This window comes from Pristiophorus japonicus, chromosome 1, assembly GCF_044704955.1.
Source record: "Pristiophorus japonicus isolate sPriJap1 chromosome 1, sPriJap1.hap1, whole genome shotgun sequence".
Taxonomy (NCBI): Eukaryota; Metazoa; Chordata; class Chondrichthyes; family Pristiophoridae; genus Pristiophorus; species Pristiophorus japonicus.
Genome location: NC_091977.1, coordinates 460233137 through 460252784, shown reverse-complemented (window position 1 = coordinate 460252784; position 19648 = coordinate 460233137). Strand labels below are relative to the sequence as shown.

The following is a 19648-nucleotide window of genomic DNA, read 5'->3' as shown; positions in this document are numbered from 1 at the left end:
ATCGGCAGTGCTACCATAAGGGTCTTCTACGATGGAGCGGTGCATGATTTACCACTCTGGATGGTAACAGGCGATGGCCCCATGCTGTTTGGCAGGAGCTGGCTGGGAAAGATACGCTGGAACTGGGACGACGTCCAAGCACTTTCGTCCGTCGACAACACCTCATGTGCCCAGGTCCTAAGCTGTTCGAACCAGGCATCGGGAAGTTCCAAGGAGCAAAAGTTCAGATCCATTTGATTCCGGGGGCGCGACCCATCCATCACAAGGCGAGAGCGGTACCTTACATGATGAAAGAGGGTGGAGATTGAGCTGGACAGGCTGCAACGAGAGGGCATCATCTCGCCAATCGAATTCAATGAGTGGGCAAGTCCTCTAGGGAGACGGCACCCTCAGAATCTGTGGTGATTACAAAGTAACTATCAATTGTTTCTTACTACAGGATCAATACCCGCTATTGAAGACAGACGACCTATTTGCGATGTTGGCGGGAGCGAAAATGTTCATGAAGCTGGATTTGACCTCGGCCTACATGATGCAGGAGCCGGAGGAATCTTCAAAAGGCCTCACCTGCAGCAACACGCAGAAAGGTCTGTTCGTTTACAACAGATGTCCATTTGGGATTCAATCGGCCGTGGCAATATTCCAGAGGAACGTGGAAAGCTTGCTAAAGTCGGTCCCGCGCACCGTGGTCTTCCAGGACGACATCTTGGTTACAGGTCGGGACATCATCGATCACCTGCAGAACCTGGAGGAGGTTCTTAGTCGGCTTAATCGTGTGGGGCTCAGGCTAAAATGCTCGAAGTGTGTTTTCCTGGTGCCTGAAGTGGAGTTCCTGGGGAGAAGAATCGTGGCGGACGGCATCAGGCTCACTGATTCGAAGACGGAGGCAATCAAAAACGCACCAAGACCACAGAACGTGACAGAGCTGCGGCTATTTCTAGGACTCCTGAACTATTTTGGTAACTTCTTACCGGGTCTTAGCACATTGTTAGAACCCCTGCACTCTTTACAGCGTAAAGGAGATGAATGGGTATGGGGTAAAAGCCAAGAACATGCCTTTGAGAAAGCAAATTGCTTGTGTTGTACGATCCATATAAATGCTTGGTACTAGCATATGATGCGTCGTCGTATGGGGTCGGGTGTGTATTGCAACAAGCTAATGAATTTGGGAAATTGCAACCATTTGCTTATGCATCCAGAAGTCTGTCTAAGGCAGAGAGGGCCTACACTATGATCGAAAAAGAAGCGTTAGCTTGTGTTTACGGGGTAAAGAAAATGCATCAATATCTGTTCGAATTTGAATTGGAAACCGACCATAAGCCGCTTATATTCCCTCTTTTCTGAAAATAAGGGGATAAATACAAATGTATCGGCCCACATTCAGAGATGGGCGCTCACGTTGTCTGCATACAACTATGCCATTTGCCACAGGCCAGGCACAGAAAACTGTGCCAATGCTCTCGGTAGGCTACAATTTCCCATCACAGGGGTGAAGATGGTACAGCCTGCAGATTTAGTTATGGTAATGGAAACATTCGAGAGTGAGCAATCACCTGTTACCGCCTGACAGATTAGAACCTAGACAAGCCAGGACCCCTTACTGTCCTTAGTAAAAAAACGTTGTGCTCCACAGGAGTTGGTCTGGTGTCCCGTTAGAGATTCAGGAAGAAATAAAGCCATACCAGCGGTGCAAAGATGAAATGTCTATACAGGCAGACTGTCTCCTGTGGGGTAATAGGGTAGTTGTGCCAAAAAAGGGCAGGGACACATTCATTAGTGATCTCCACAGTACCCACCCAGGCATTGTAATGACGAAAGTGATAGCCAGATCCCACATGTGGTGGCCCGGTATCAATGCAGACTTAGAGTCCTGTGTGCACAAATGTAATGCATGTTCCCAGTTAAGCAATGCACCCAGGGAGACGCCACTAAGTTTATGGTCTTGGCCCTCCAAACCATGGTCTAGGGTTCATGTCGACTATACAGGCCCATTCTTGGGAAAAATGTTTTTAGTGGTTGTCGATGCATACTCCAAGTGGATTGAATATGTGATAATGTCGGCAAGCACGTCCGCTGCCACCATTGAAAGTCTACGGGCCATGTTCGCCACGCATGGCCTGCCTGATGTCCTTGTAAGCGACAATGGGTCGTGCTTTACCAGTGCCGAAATCAAGGAACTCATGACCCGCAATGGGTTGAAACATGTCACGTCTGCCCCGTTTAAGCCAGCATCCAATGGTCAGGCAGAACGAGCAGTTCAAACAATCAAGCAGAGCTTGAAAAGGGTAACTGAAGGCTCACTGCAGACTCGCTTACCCAGAGTCCTGTTTAGTTACCGCACAAGACCCCAGTCGCTCACCGGGATCCCTCCCGCTGAACTGCTTATGAAACGGGCACTTAAGACAAGGCTCTCGTTAGTCCACCCTGATCTACACGAACGGGTAGCGAGCAGGCAGCTTCAACAGAATACATATCATGATCCGCAAATGTGTCACGAGAAATTGAAGTAAAAATCCTGTATTTGTGTTGAACTATGGACAAGGTCCCAAGTGGATTGCTGGCACTGTTTTCGCTAAAGAGGGGAGTAGGGTGTTTGTGGTCAAAATCGCAAATGGACTCACCTGCAGAAAACACTAGGACCAAACCAAACTCAGATTTATGGACTATCCAGAACAATCCACAATAGACGCTTCTTTTTTCGATCCTCCAACACACACACAAGTGGCAACCGACCCAACAGTTGACCACGAAGCAGAACCCATCACCCACAGCAGCCCAGCAAGACTCACCACCTCCAGCAGTGCAGCAAGGCCAGCTGTGCAGCAGCCCAGCGAAGGCCCAACAAACGACTCACCAACATCAGCATTTGCACCGAGACGATCAACCAGGGAAAGGAAGGCCCCAGATCAACTCACATTGTAAATAGTTACACTATTGACTTTGGGGGGGGTGGGGGGGAGTTTTGTTATGTATGTAAACTTGGAAATACCATGTCTAACCACCAGAGGGCTTATCCCCTGGAGTCCCAAGGGATCCCACAATCCCTTGGGAGCACCTGTATATAAGGAGGCCTCACAAGCTGGAGAGGCACTCTGAGATCTGTAATAAAAGACTACGGCCACACTCACTTTGAGCTTGCAGTATCTAGTCTGACTCTTTGTCCAAGACACAACATTCACTAACCTTTTTTTGCAGCTCTTCTTACTTATCGTCGGAGTTAGACCTGCTTCCACGCAGCAGTCCTTCCCCCTGCTGCCGCTGACTCCCGACGACTCCCGCCCATACCATTATGGCAGCTCGACAGACAGGAGATCACTTATACAACTTGACGGCCAGTTCCCAGTGGTACGTCCCTCCCGCCGGTAGCAGACCAAGAGGAATCTGTCACCGAGGGGAGAGCAGCGGAAAAACTCGCCGGCACTCAGTGGCAGCCAGCGGCAGTGGGCGGTAAGGTCACCAATTTCAGGCCTAAAGTCCTACGGATATTTACAGTGAGGCCTAGTCTCTCGTATGCTTCAGTGAAGGAATCAACGATGGTTTGGAGTTTGGCCACCGAGTGTGCACAGACGGAAGCTGTAATTACAATACTTTAATTCAATGACCGAGGTTGGAATAACCTTGGTTCTAGACTGGAGTCGACGGAGACTGAACAATTTCCCATTCATCCTGTAGGTTAGCTCCACTCCGGTGGGGAACTTGTTAAAGTTGAGATGAAATATTGCAGCGAGAAAGATTGCGAAGAACGTTGGTGCAATGACACAGTCTGACTTGACCCCGGTCTGCACTTGTATTGGTTCTGTGGTGGATCTGTTAATATGGATCACGGCTTACATGTCATCGTGAAGCAGGCGGTGGATGGTGACAAATTTTTGAGGACGGCCGAATTTGAGAAGGACCCTCCATAATCCCTCTCGATTGACAGAGTCGAAGGCCTTTGTGAAGTCAAAATGGCCATATACAGAGGTTGATGCTGCTCCTTACGTTTTTCTTGAATTTGTTACATGGTGAAAATCATGTCCGTTGTGCTTGTTAATGGGCGGAATCCATATTGTGACTCTGGTAGGAACTCTTTATTACGGTCATAATAAGGGATGAAACTGAGTACTATATGCACTGAGTAAGTGGGACCTTAGCTTCTTTAATTGAACTCCAGAGTGTTGGTACAGCATGGGAGACCTGCTTATATGCTGGGATCACTTGGGGCTCCAACAGGTAGGCCCTCTGGTGGTGGTGTGATACAGGTTGCCAAGGGTTACATACATAACACTCCAGCCACTGAGAGGAGATGATTGAGGAAGATTCTTGCAATAACTTTCCCTGTGGCAGACAACAGGGAAACTCTCTGTGATTACCACAATTGGACTGGTCTCCTTTCTTGAAGATGGTCACAATTATGGCATCTTTGAAATCCCCTGGTATGCTCTCCTCCTTCCAGATAAGAGAGATGAGGTAATGGATTCGTGCCAAGAGTACTTCTCCGCCACGCTTTAGTACTTCAGAGGAGATTTCAACTACTCCGGAAGCTGTGTTGTTTTTCAGCTGTCGGATGGCCTTTTCACCCTCATGCCTGTTTGGGATTGTGCCGTGATAGTAGCAGGTAGCTTGCTGTGGGATGGATTCAAGGATACTCATGCCAAAGACAAAGTCTTGATTAAGGAGATCTTCGAAGTGCTCCTTCCACCGGACACTGACTGCCTCTCTGTCCTTGATGAGCACCTCTTCGTTCTTAGTTCTCAGTGGGATAGGTCCTTGGGTGTTTGGGCCATAGAAGGTCTTGACTGTGCTAAAGAATCCATGCACGTCATGATTGTCGGCTACTGGCTGGATCTCCTGAGTTCTTTCCACCCATCATCTATTCTTTAGGTCACGAGTTTTTTGTTGGACCTTGGCCTTCAGTTTTCTGTAAATCTGTTTTCTTTCCCTTGAGCTGTGGTGATGTTTCCAATTCAATAACGCCTGTGTTTATGATTTATTAGCTCATGTATCTCCTGGTCATTCTCATCAAACCAGTTTTGATGTTTTCTGGTAGAGTAACCAAGAGTCTCTTCACAGATGCTAATTTTGGTGGACTTGAGGGCAGACCAGGTACTATGGACACTCTGCGGCTCCGGTTCATTGGGAGTCGCCATGTTGGCTGTGAGGCGTTGACTTAATAGGGCTTTTTTTGCAGGGTCTTTGAGTCCTTCAGCATTGATTTTTCTGCAGCAGCATTTCAGTTGCCACCGCCATTTTGAGGCTAGGTTGATGGAAATAACGGAGCGGATTAGGCAGTGGTCAGTCCAGCAGTTGTCGGCTCCTGTCGTGGCACGGGTGCTGCGGACATCCTTGCGGTCCCTCACTCGGACGATGACATAGTCTAACAGATGCCAATGCCTGGAACGAGGGTGTTGCCATGAGGCCTTGTACTTGTCTCCCTGACGAAACAAGGTGCTGGTTATGACTAGACATTGTTCTAAACATTTCTTCAGGAGGGTAATACCATTAGAGTTGGTTTTCCCTATTCCTTCCCTGCCAATCACACCTCTCCTCCAGAGGTCTGTCTGTGTCCTTTCCAACTCTGGCAATAAAATCCAAGGAGAATCCACTTGTCACCTGTTGGGACTCAGGACAGGGATTGTTCAAGGCTGGAGTAGAATTCCTCTTTGGCGTCGTCCACAGCTTCCAGGGTTGGGGCGTACACACTGACGACCGTAGAGTATTGGTTCCAGGTTAGAGTGAACCAAAGGGCGATAAGGCATTATTTATCCCACTATGGGAATCTCTAAGACTCCAAACTAGCTCATTTTTGATGGCGAAGCCAGCTCCATGGAGATGGTGGTCTACTTCTGGTTTGCCTTTTCAGAAGAAGGTGTATCCACCACCTTGTTCCTTGCGCTGGCCTTCTCCTGCCCGTCGTGTCACGCTCAGGGTGGTGATGTTGATGTCGAAGTATCTGAGTTCCCAGGCAATGATAGTAGTGCGACGTTCAGGTCTGTTGCTGTTGGGGTTATCCATGAGGGTCCTGATGTTCCAGATCCCGAACTTCATTTTAAAAGGTAGAAGATGCCTGTGCGTGAATTATTTTAACGTGGGGTGGCCATTGCACACCAGCTACCACACGAACTTAACAGAGCAAGGTCTTGATCCAATGGCAAGGGGACCCAAGACGATTGGATATCAGGCTCTGCTGCATGGTTCTAGAACACATACTCCCACTAACCCCCTCCCTCCCTCAGGTCCTCGCTCCCTGGTTTTCAGAGATCGCAGTGTAGGTGCTGCCTACATCCACAGATGTTGCCTGACCTGTGAAGATTAGCACCAGGCGAGTCCACAGCAACACTGGGTGTTTTGGCAGCTGACGTTCGCAGAGTGGTACTGAACAACGCTCTAAGCTACAGCACTGCCGCCGCCAGGAAAGTACAGAGAACAGGGACCATTAGAGGGAGCAGCATGCGGCGGCCCGGTCCAGAAATCTGCACGGTCCCGGCCGGGGCCATTAGAGGGAGCAGCGTGCGGCGGCATACCACTGCAGGGAGCAGCTCGTGCTACTGGAGGAGGGCAACTGCTGACTGCAGTGAGGGCAGGTACAGCAGGATCGGCGAGATCGGGATGAAGGAACAGCAAGAGTTCATAGAGGGATGTGCTCGGGGCCCCAGAAGAGGCGAGGGCCCAGGGGCAGCACGCGCCAGCCCACACTGCGATATATATGTGTGCGCACTAGGTCCATGCAGCAGAGCTGGTCTCCAGTCGTCTTGGTTAATCCTTGCCACTGGACCAAGACCTAGCTCTGTCAAGCTGGTGTGCAACGGCTACCACACATTAAAAAAATCCACGCACAGGCATCTTCCACCCTTCAAGATGTAGTTCGGAACCCGGAATATCATTGAAACACCTGTGAACTCATCCACTTTTGGCATGGAAGCAAGTCATCCGCATTTCGAGGGACTGCCTATGATGAGGATGTAGGTGAACACATTAACTTTGGAACAACTTGTGGATTTGCCCATAAAATACTAACACTGTACAACTCCAGGTCGCTGCTCCCCATTCGAAGGCTCTGCTGCACTTTTTCCCGCGCTCTCTTCAACCGCCTCGTGCTTTGGCCATTGGGACTTTACTAATGTTCGGGTGGGTCACCAGGGCTCTGGCTCCTGGCCTCAAGCAGAACTCGCGCTATGGCTTTCACCCTAGTCGCGCACCCCACGAATGGTTGAGGTGCACTCCGGGAATAGGCTCCGGAATCAGGCGACATCCAGGATCGGAGTATGATCCGGTTTGGGCTCCAGGATCACACTCTGGGATCGAGCTCATTCTAGGTTCAGGAGAGCCAAAACATACCTGCATTGCATTAATATTACAAAAACCCTGCCCCCAACATGAGAGACACAGCAGCTGAGTCTTGCGATGGAGTGCAGTGCAGCAGCAAATCTTGATGTCCAGAGAAGTCCAGGAATTTGGTAGGCAAATTTGAGAAGAGATCCAGGAGCTCAGTGAGAAAGGCAGAAAGCAGGTATGGTCGGTGGGCAGGCAGTGGGGGTTTAAACTAGCAGTTAACTTGTGGTTAGCTAAAATAAACCCACTATTAGAGGTAGAGGAATTTGTACAGTGGAAGAGAAGAGATTGATAAAGAAAGGGCAAAGGATGGCAATGGATGTCCAAGGATAGAGATACATAGTGAGGTGCTCCCTAGGAAACTAGCTGCCTGGAAGCCATCTTGAGCTGATGAGTAAAGGATATAGAATAATAATCATGGGAGATTGTAATTACCCCCAAATAAATGGCAAGAAGATGTAGCGAAAGGGGTTCAGGGAATGGAGTTTTTACAATGTGTACAGGTCTACTTACTCAGTATGTAAGAAGCCCAACAAGGGAGGAAGCACTGCTGGATCTAGTACTGGGAAATAAACCAAAACAGATAAGAGAAGTAAACATAGGTGAATAGAGATCACAACATAAGAAGGTTTAAGGTGAAGATTAAGAAGGACATGAGTAAGACAGAGACCAAAGTAATAAATTGGGGAAAAAAGCTGATTTTAAGGGGATGAGAATGGAACTAGGGAAAGTAAATTGGAAAAGGTTACTGACAGAGGAATAGAACAGCAGTGGGAAACATTTATAACAGTGATCAGTAGAATCCAGGAGAAATATATCCCACGAAGGAGATAATGAGGGTTCAGAGCAAATATGTTCCCACAAAGAAAAAGGGTGGGACTCCCAAATCTAGAGCCCTCTAGATGTCAAGGGGCATACAGGCTAGGATAAGGCGAAAAGAGAAGATTTTGTCAGATACCGAAAGCTCAATATTGCAGAAAGCTTAGAGGAGTATAGAAAGTTCAGGGGTGAAATTAAAAAGGAAAGTAGGAAAGCAAAGAGAGTAGATTAAAAAAAAAACTGGTGAGAAAAATCAAGGAAACCCAAAGGTGTTTTATAAATACATAAATAGCAAGAGGATAGATAACTCGGGAAAGAGTAGGGCCTATTAGAGACCAAAAAATTAACCTGTGGGTGGAGGTGGAAGATGTGGGTATGGTTATTAATAAACACTTTGCACCTGTTTTCACAAAAGAGAGGGATGATACATTGTAGTTGAGGAGGAGGAGTAGTGTGAAATAAGATCATTAATATGATAATTTGATGAGATCAGCATGTGAGAGAGAAAATATTAAGGGGTTTAGCATATTTGAAAGTAGATAAATGACCAGGCCCAGATAAAATGTATTCCAGGCTGTTAAGAGAAGCAAGGGAGGAAATAGTGGAGGCTCTAACCACTGCCGTAACATTCTTTGATTCTATAATTCTAAAAAGCAAGAACAAACTAGCCACTATTGACACACCATGGATGAATAAAGAAATAAGAGCAACATTGAAACTAAAGAAAAATACATGCACTAAGTACATGGACAACAAAGGAAAGGATGACAAAAGGGAATACGAAAAGATTAGAAAAGAAGCCAATAAACAATTAAAAAGGCAAAGAGAAACTACGAAATTAAATTATCAAGGTGTATAAATAGAAAGAGTAAGGTATTCTACAGACAAATAAATAATGAAAGGAAGGGCCGCTAAGGGATACACACGATAAACTGACAGTGGAATGGCGGAAATATTAAATAATTACTTTGCCTCGGTATTACCAGGGAGACTAGCATGATGGACATGACATTAGCAGAAGAAATCAAAAAAGATGTAAGTACCTTTAAGATGGAAAGGGGAGAGAAGATAACTGATAAACTAATTAACCTTAGAGAGGATAAATTCCCTGGTTCAGGTGGATTGCATCCATGCATATTAAAAGTTAGGGACAAGATAACCAAGGCACTATTATCTATATATAAAAATTAATTAGAAAAGAAAATAGGGCTAGAGGACTGGCAGACAACACATGTGATTCCTATATTTAAAAAGAGAACAAGTCCAGGGAACTATAGACTAGCTTAATATTGGTGGTTGGAAAGATACTGGCCCAGAAATGCCGGTCGGCTGCTTCCCACGGGCGATCGAGGGAAAAACTTTAAATGATGCGCACTTAGCTGAAGCTGCTGCACCCACGTGAGTTCACGGTCCTGAGACCTCCACTGACTGCGCGTCGCAGTGCATGCACGTCAGGACATGCGCAAGGCTGGAGCTGCAGTCACGTGGCTCTGGGCAGCCAATCAAAGTAAAGTATATTCTCATTCATAATAATGGGAACTCTGTGTTGGAGTTACCATTATTATGAATGAGAAACACCCAAAACACTAATAGAAAATAGAAAAAATACACCACATTTTTATTCATTTAAATTAGTTATTTATGTATTATAAAAAATACATATTTTTCAAATTAAAAAAAAAAAAGTTTTTTTAATTATAGTTTAAAATAAACTTACCATAGTGGGGAGGGTTTTTAACAATAAAATGTGTTTTTATAATTTGATTTTAAAATGTTTTTGTGTATTTTAAAACTTTTTTAAAAACTGCTTTTATCAGGCACAAGAGTTTTCAGGACATTTGCTGGGCAAGATATGGGTAAATACCGCAATCTTGCCCATGCAAATGTCCTTGCTTCTGAGATGATTTGGATCCGTCAAGCTCCAGCTTGACAGATCGGAAAAGCCGTTTTTCAACGCATGCGCATTGTGCGCTGAAAATCGGCGTTTGCGATGCCTTCCCGGGTCCGTACACATTCCGTACCGACCTGGGAGGCAGGAATTTCTGGGCCAATGAAATCCTTACTCAAAGATGCAATAGAAAAACATCTAGAAACTGAAAATATAATAGAGTAGTCAGCATGGATTCGAAAAGGGAAGATCATGCTTGACCAATTCTATTGAATTCTTTGAAGAAGACATGTAGTAGACATGATATACTTGGATTTCTAAAAAGCCTTTGATAAGGTATCGCATAGTAGATTCATGACTATGGTCAGAACAAGTGGTGTCGAGACAAGTAGCAAAATGGATCGCAAGCTAGCTTCAAAAAAGAAAACAGAAAGTAGGGGTTAAAGGTAGCTACTCAGATTGGCAAATGGTGGGAAGTGGTGCTGCGATCACAGTTGTTTACCATTTACATAAATGATTTAGACTCGGGAATCAGTAGTACAATTTCTAAATTTGCACATGACAGAAAATTGAAGGGGTGTAGCTAACACAGAGGACTGTGACAAAATACAAGACAACATTAATAAACTTGCAGAATGGGCAAGTCATTGGCAATTGAACATAGGAAGGTGTGAGGTAGTACATTTTGGTAGGAAGAATAAGGAGGCTACATACTGCTTGGAACCTAAGTGTCGAAATGGGGTAGAGGAACAGAAGGATATGGGTACAGATACACAAATCACTAAAATTAGCAATAGAGGTTAATAAGGCAATTAATAAAAAAACACAAACACAGCATTGGGATTAATTTCTCGAGGTATATAATTGAAAAGCCAATAAGTTATGTTAAACTTGTATAGAACCTTGGTTAGACCACACTTGAAATACTGTGAACAGCTCTCGTCTTCATATTTTAAAAAGTACACTCAAAGATTTCTTTGACAGCATCTCCCAAATCTGCAATCTCTACCACCTAGAAGAACAAGGGCAGCAGGCGCATGGGGACACCACCACTTTCAAGTTCCACTCCAAGTCACACATCATCCTGACTTGGAAATATATCACTGATCTTTCATCATCGCTGGGTCAAAATCCTGGAAGTCCCCACCCAAAAGCCCTGTGAGAGTATCTTCACCGCACAGACTGCAGTGGTTCAAGCAGGCAGCTCACCACCACCTTCTCCAGGGCAATTAGGGATGAGCAATAAAAGCTGGACTTGGCAGCAATGCCCAAATCCTGTGAATGAATAATAAAAAATAAAAAAGTTGAGGCGAGTAGATGCATTTAAGATGAAGCCAGATAGGCGCATGAGGGAGAAAGGAATAGAAGAATATATTGATAGGGTTAGATGAAGAAGGATGGGAGAAGGCTCGTGTGGAGCATAAACACCTTTATGGGCCGAATGGCCTGTTTCTGTGCAGTTAATACTTTGTACAAAAATGATATTGCAGCTATTGAAAGGATATAGAAGAGAGCAACCAGAATGATTGAGGAGATGGAGGGATTGGATTATGAGCAGTGATTATGTAAATTAGGCATATTCTCTCTGGAAAAGAGAAGATTGAGAAGTGATATGATTGCTATTTTTAGGATTTGAAATAGACTAGATAATGTAGATTCCCTAGGGAGATGGTGGAAACAGTTAGTATTGATTCATTCCAATGCAAGTTAAATTGATTTATTTCAGAAAATAACATTTGGGATACAATATATTTGGGTACAGTATATTGAGGCATGATACGTGGTAAATGTAACATGCTAGGGAGGAAAAGGGTAACTTTGGACCTACGGTTCTCAAAGCTATCCACCACTGGGGTTTACCTCGTGACATTTCTGAGTCTGTTGTGGACTAATTAGAGATTGCAAAAAAAGAAAGACTTGCATTTATATGGCGCCTTTGACGACCACCGGACGTCTCAAAGCATTTTACAGCCAATTAAGTACTCCTATGATTAGTGAACAAATCCAGTATCATTGTATCAAGTGACTACCAGGATGGTAGAAGACAAACTAGATGGACCTTAACCTTTTTTCTTTTAGCAATTCCTATGGTCCTATGGATTAGAAATCATCAGTGGCAAAAAGTTTCTGTGTGGGGTGGGGGTGGGGAAGGGCGTGTTCCACCAACAAATAACTGCATATATTGAAAATGTTGCCTGGTGAAGATTGGAAATGTATGCACAGCGTGAAACCCATCAGGTTGAATTGTTTCAGGGCCATTGTTGGCCTAGTATGAGCATAAACATAAAGTGAAAGTATAGATGTTCTTTCCTTGTGAGTAAGATGTACAGCAGTGGCAGGGCCAGAGCACTGAAATTGTGGTTTAAATATTATGGAATTTAAAGAACACTTAACTTCAAGCACCTTTACCAATATGTCCACCGTGCTCCAATAAATGCACGGGTGTAACGCTGCCTGGTGGCAAATGATAGGAATCGTTGCAAAGGTTCAGATAAACAGATTGGCATTAGTTAATTGGCAGCAACTGCTAGGTAAGCCCCATTGTAGTAAACCACAGGTGTCAGCTGTGGCTCAGTGATAACACTTTCATGTCTGGGTCAGAAGGTTGTGGGTTCAAATCCCACTCCAATGAATTAAGCACAAAATCTAGGTTGGCACTTCAGTGCAGTATTGCGGGAGCACTGTACTGCTGGCAATGCTTTCTTTCAGATAAGACATTAAACTGAGGCACTCTATGCCCTTGCAGTTGAATATAAAAGATCCTGTGGCTCCCTTTGAAGAAGTAAGAGAGTTATTCTGGCCATTATATATCCCTTAACCAACATCTCTAAAACAGATTATCTGGTCATTACCTCATTGCTGTTTGTGGGGCTGCAACCTTTCTGTTTTTATATGCTGCACTGCTCCTGGGCCACGACCCCGCCGCTGTTAAATGCTACACTGCCCAATCCTGGGCTTGACCTCTGTCCCCCGCTGGGCTCGACCTCTGCCCCTCGAGATCAAATGCCACCCCTTGCTGGGCTTGACCTCCACACCTGCTGGGCCCGGTCTCAGCCCCTAGCTGCGCTTGACCTTTGTACCTGCTGTGCCCAGATCACAGCCCCCCCCGCGTTGGGCCCGAACGCCGCTCCAATGATCCCGGATCTCGGCCTGCCGCTGGACTCGACCTCCGTTCCTGCTGGGTCCGGATCTCAGCCCCTCGCCGAGCTCAGACGCCACTCCAATGGGCTGCCTGGACTCCAGTGATGTCAGTCCAGTTGTCCTTGTAGAAGCGGTCGCGCTCCCGGGTCAGTTCGCGCCGCTCCCTGCAGTGGCTAGCTCTTCTACTTATACCCCCGCCTGCCGATGCTGTTCTCTCGTAGGTTGGTGGGTACAACAGAGGGGTCGTGACCCAGGAGCGGCGCAGCATTTAACAGTGGCGGGATCATGGCCCAGGAGCAGCACAGCATATAACAACAGTGGGGTCGTGCCCCAGGAGCGGTGCAGCATTTAACAGCAGCGGGGTTGGGGCCCAGGGCAGGCACAACAGAGCTTGGTCTCCAGTTGTCTTGGTCAATCCTCACTACTGGACCAAGACCTAGCTCTGTCAAGCCTCTGTGGTGGCTGGTGTGCAACAGTCACCACATGTTTAAAAAAAAATCCACGCACAGGTATCTTCCACCCCTTTATGATATAATTCATTGTAACACCTGTGAGCCCATCTTTTTTAGTGTGAAGAGTGTCATCCTCATCATGAGGGACTGCCTAGTAGTAGTAGTAGTAGTTGTTTGTGGGACCTTGCTGCACACAAATTGGCTGCTGTGTTTCCTACATTACAACAGTGACTACACTTCAAAACACTTGACTGCAAGATGCTTTGGGCATCTTGAGGCTGTGAAAGGCGCTGTATAAATGCAAGTTCTTTCTTTCTCGTTTACGTGTCTCATAATGTGACCTTCACATTGCCACCCACAGGCACAATACCAATGGCATGTTCCAACCATTTTTAATAGTATATCAATTATACTTCTACAAGTATGCCATGGTATTTAATTAATTTGCTTTTGTAATGCATTATTGTGTTCCTATGAAATTTCTGTGTGTGCTCTTTAACACATTCAAAAGGCTACTCACTTTAAATGGGTTAACTAATAGCTAAATAATAGACAATTTTCATGTGGACGTACGAATGAGTTTGTTACAAATATCTCAAAGAAGTTTCAATATTTATCCCACCTTGCCCGACTTTGACAAAATATTGATTTTTATTGTTTAAGGACTTATACTATAAGGGCTATAACGGTACAGAAAAATGGACTTCACTATAGATGTGATTGACATTAGAAACAACTTATGAGATCTTAATGTGTTGCTGTAATCTTTTTAACAGAGTTTTCTTCGAGATTTACTAAAGAAAGCAAATAGGCCTTTTGATGAAGTGAAGCTAGAAGAGTATACTCTGACAACGGTAAGAGTGAAATTCTATTAATTTGCTGCAGCAATGGTTACTGATGGAAGAATAGTTTGTTATAGATACATGTGACAACTGTTCCCATTAGGCTGAGTATCCATTTTTAGGATTTAGCGAAGAAAATTATTGCTTATAATGTTAATGGAAATATTAATGACGTCATGACTGAATCAAAGTGAACATTCACTGCAAGAGTGTAACGGGGTTCTTAAGATAATTAATTCATTTAACAAAAAAAGAAAATATAAAATGCATTTTTACAAGCTTTGTATATAATTCGGCAAATCAAAATTCTACAGTTACGGACACGCAAAGCTTATTGATAGTTTAAAGATGACAACTTTTTGATTGAGTAAACATCAGTCTGCTTTAATCTCCATATAATTGGCATTTAGCAAAAAGGCTAAACATGTGAACATATGGAAAAGAACAAGAAAAGACCAATTGACCCATCCAGCTCTTCCCAACTAGACATCGTGCAGCCTATATGCATCCCCTGTCATGCAATCTCCTAGAAGAGATTAAAAAAAGAGAAAAAACTTAGGCCAAAAAAGCGCTGAGAAATTTATTTTTGATTCAATAATGCAATGAAGCAAACTCTCGGAGGCTTTTATTACAATAATAATTACAGCCATTTACCCTCTATAACTTGAAATGACCTGAACTCTCAGGAACTCATCCAGCTTGCCTTTGAAGGACTGCAGTGAAGTCATACTTGCCATACATCTTGATGATATATTTCAGAGTTTGCTGATTCGCTGTGAAAAGAAGTACTTCCTGGCATCCAACTTAACTTTATATAATACTGATGCCCCTTAGTTCTCCCATTCCTATCTAACTCAAATAACCTATCTCCTCCATTTTAAAAACCTCAAATCATACTCTTTGCTTCTTCAGTGGATAAAAGCCCAAGTTCCCTAATCTTTTCTTTATAGCAAAGAGTGCTACGATTAGGCATCCTTCTGATGGCCATCCTTGTGACCTTCTCGTGAACCTTACTATGCCCCGCCATGTAGGACCAAAACTGATCTCTCCATTTAATTTAAATGGATGTATAATCAGGTATTTTAGGCCAATAGTTTCCCAAATAGAACTCCCTGCAAGCATTACTCTGGGCTGGAAGTTCCTAATCAGTAAACCAGCCTTATAGTTAAACTTAAAAAAGAAATGCTCATTTAAAACAATTGTTTTACCACTTAGAAATATGAAACTGTTTCGAGCAAAAATAATTTAGTAGGCAGAACAAGAGGAATAAAAAGCTCAGGCTAACTTACGATTCGTTGTACATTAATGAAAAAATAGATGCAAGTGTTCATGACTGATAATTGGCAGTAATATATTTTTTGTTAATGGGATAATTTTCCAACTTTGTTCTCTCAGTGGAGTGTAGAATGAAACTTGGGCGCACATGCAATCCAACTTTAAATGGTTTGAAAATCATACCAGGAAGCATCCAAAATTATGTGCCCCAGTTAGTGAGGTTCCTCATTGGCAAAGTGATGTTGCAAATTATCCCTATTTTCAGTACTCGTTCTTACTGCTATGCATTAAAGCCATGTGTCATCAATCAGACTGATCAGGGAGTGTCACAAGACTTTCCACTGAAGGTGAGAAAAAATGTAATGGCATGCTCTACAATCTTGCCATGGAGATGGGCCTCACCAGGGAACTGGATAAGCAGCAGCAGCAATGCATAGAAAGGTAGGAGGACAATACTGCACAACCACAACCACAGGCACAGATACAGAGATAATCATTGCCCGGATCTTCAAGTGAGCTTTCAAATTGTTCATTGTAACTTTCTATTGGACGCATTTAAAATTGGAGACTACACTTCAAAAGGTACTTCAAGTACTTTACTCAAAAGCGATGTCCAACTGCTATGTATGTGGCCTGTATAATTACAGTCAATACTCACATCACTCCTACTTATTACTTTGGGATGGCTTGAGGTTATGAAATGTGCTATAAAATGGAAGCTATTACTTTCTTTACTTTCTTTTAAAAGTTTAATTGAGTCTCAGAAGTGCATATGTTCACTTTGCTCTACTTCTTAATTTCTGTACAATAAAATGGAAACCTTCAAATATATCCCAAGTGACATATAGCCCATATGCTGTCATCAAGGTTTTTTCCCTCTGGTATTTTAAATTACCCTTGTGATTCATGAAACTGCATATACTGCTTCTACTAGTGCCCTATCAGTGCTCCTCTTGCTTATAGAGGCAGAGTGGTTGTTTCCACTGGTCGGGAAGACTAGAAGTAGGGGGCACAGCCTTAAAATACGGGGGAGCCAATTTAAAACCGAGTTGAGAAGGAATTTCTTCTCCCAGAGGGTTGTGAATTTGTGGAATTCTCTGCCTAAGGAAGCAGTTGAGGCTAGCTCATTGAATGTATTCAAATCACGGATAGATAGATTTTTAACCAATAAGGGATTAAGAGTTATGGGGAGCGGGCGGGTAAGTGGAGCTGAGTCCACGGCCAGATCAGCCATGACCTTGTTGAATGGCGGAGCAGGCTCGAGGGGCTAGATGGCCTACTCCTGTTCCTAATTCTTATGTTGTTATGTTCTTAGGGATTAGCAGTAATGGTTGCTTGCTCAACGAACTGATGATATACCCAGAATTCAAAAGTTGAGCTCTCTGATTCTGCAGCTAACGTGTAATCATGTCATGAGTGCCTGGTCCTGTCTCTGGGGGCTAATTTCTTTGATATGGTCCCTGCAAACACTTGTGCAGGCCTATTTGTTAGCATAGCTCTATTGTTGACATTACTGTCATTCAATAACTCCTACAGTTCTTTACATCTGCCACTCCTGCAGGGCACCCCTTGAAAGCAAATGATCTTTCTGGGTGCAGGACAGCAGGCCTTAAATAAACCTTGAAATCTTATTTTTTGGATGTCTTTGAGCATTATCTAGGCTGCCAAAGTGTCATGTATGTATGCTTGGGTTTACTAGCCACCAGGTGGCACCACTGTCGGAGGTTATTGGGCTGTGCACACGTGTGTGCGGTCCAGGTATAAAAGGCCAGCCATCTTGTAATGTAGTCACTTTGGGCCCTAATAAAGTAGAGCCAGGTTTGTACCTGTTCAGAGTTTACAATATTCAGTCGATTGAGTAATTGCATACACAACATTTGTGATGAGGTAACAAGAATCTTTGCATGCAAAAATGAGCACAATTGGAATTCTGGAGCGATTCGTGGAAGGAGAAGATTGGACAGACTTTGTAGCCGGCTTGAACCAGTACTTCGTGGCCAACAAAATGGAGAAAGAGGCAGACGCAGTTCAGCGGTGGGAATCCTCTTCCACCCCGTTTGCGGTCTGAAAATCTATGGACTCATAAAGAATCTCCTCTCGCCCTTAAGTCCAATGGACAAGGACTATGAAACATTGTGTGCTCTGGTACGTGACTATCTCAAACCAGATGAAGGCATCATCATGTCAAGGTATCGATTCTATACGCATGTTCGTTCTGAGGGCCAGGATGTATTGGAATTTATTGCCGACCTGAGACGTTTAGCTGGACCGTGTAAGTTCGAAACTGCATTGGCGGGACTACATGCTGCGGGACTTCTTTGTAATTGCCATCAACCACGAGGTGATCCTGCGTAAGCTACTGGCAGTGGAGACGCTGGATTTGAGCAAGGCCATCACGATTGCCCAATCATGCATGACGACGGACAAAAGCTTAAAGCAGATATCATTGAAAAATCGGAACGCGGCAAATGCTTTAAACAAGATAGTATCATCATTTGGCAGAGCTGCATATGGCAGGGCCTACCCGACTGTGTACGCGAAACCTGTGGTTGCTCAAAGTCCACCAATGGGAATGAATCCGATATCACTGTGTTGGCATTGTGGGGGGAAATCATCGGCATCATCAGCGTCGGTTTAAATAGTATATTTGTAAAGGCTGTTCGAGAAGGGGGCATCTCCAGCGCATGTGTCCGCAACTGAGCAAGCATGCTGCGACACACCATATGGAGGATGATAACCAGTCTAGCACGGATCCGGATATGCAATCCGATGTACCAGAGGAGGAAGTGTATGGACTATATTCGTTCCTAACAGAGCCAACCGATAATGATTAATGTAAAACTTAATGGTGTGCTGGTATTGATGGAATTGGACACGGGTGCGAGTCAATCAATAATGAGCCAGAGGACATTCGACATGCTATGGGAGACTAAGGCTGTGAGGCCTAAGCTGAGTTCAGTCAATGCCAAGTTGCGTACGTACACGAAAGAACTCATAACTGTGATTGGCAGTGCAGTAATCAAGGTGTCATATGATGGTGCGGTTCATGATTTACCTTTGTGGATTGTTCCAGGCAATGATCCAATGCTGTTCGGCAGGAACTGGTTAGAAAAAAGCAAATGGAACTGGAACGATATCAAAGCGTTGTCGTCGGGGTGCTCAAGTGCTGAGCAAGTTCCTCTTGCTGTTTGAACCAGGCATCGGCAATTTTACGGGAGCCAAGGTGCAGATCCACGTGGACTCGGATGCAAGACCCGTCCATCATAAAGCTCGGGCAGTTCCGTACATGATGAGGGAGAAGGTTGAAATCGAACTGGACAGACTCCAGCATGAAGGGATCATATCACTGGTCGAATTTAATGAATGTGCCAGCCCCATTGTTCCCGTGTTGAAAAGTGATGGCACTGTCAGGATTTTTGGAGGTTACAATCAACCGAGTTTCGAAACAAGATCAATACCCGTTACCGAAGGCTGATGACCTATTTGCAACGCTAGCCGGTGGGAAGTCGTTCATAAAACTGGATCTGACGTTGGCCTACATGACATAGGAGCTGGTCGACATGTCGAAGAAACTTACTTGCATCAACACTCATAAAGGACTGTTTATCTACAACAGGTGCCCTTTTGGAATTCGCTCGGCTGCAGCCCTATTTCAGAGGAACATGGAGAGTCTACTGAAATCCGTCCCCAGAACCGTCATGTTCCAAGATGACATACTGGTCACAGGTCATGACTCCGCCGAACATCTGAACAACCTGGAAGGGGTTGTACATTGTCAGGACAAAGTGGGACTCAGACCAAAATGCTCCAAGTGCGTCTTCATGGCACCGGAAGTCGAATTCCTAGGGAGGAAAATTGCTGCTGACGGTATCAGGCCTAAGGACTCGAAAACCAAGGCCATCAAAAATGCACCCAAGCCT

The 19648-nt window shown here is 44.6% G+C and overlaps 1 protein-coding gene across 1 annotated transcript in view; it reads left to right on the top strand.

The window, feature by feature from the left end:
- Window positions 1–19648, top strand: part of calb1 (calbindin 1) — a 121360-nt gene that overhangs the window by 36699 nt on the left and 65013 nt on the right. The window contains exon 6 of the mRNA XM_070876205.1: window positions 14388–14465. Within this exon, the coding sequence (XP_070732306.1) occupies window positions 14388–14465 (78 nt within the window). The remainder of the gene's footprint in view (window positions 1–14387; window positions 14466–19648) is intronic.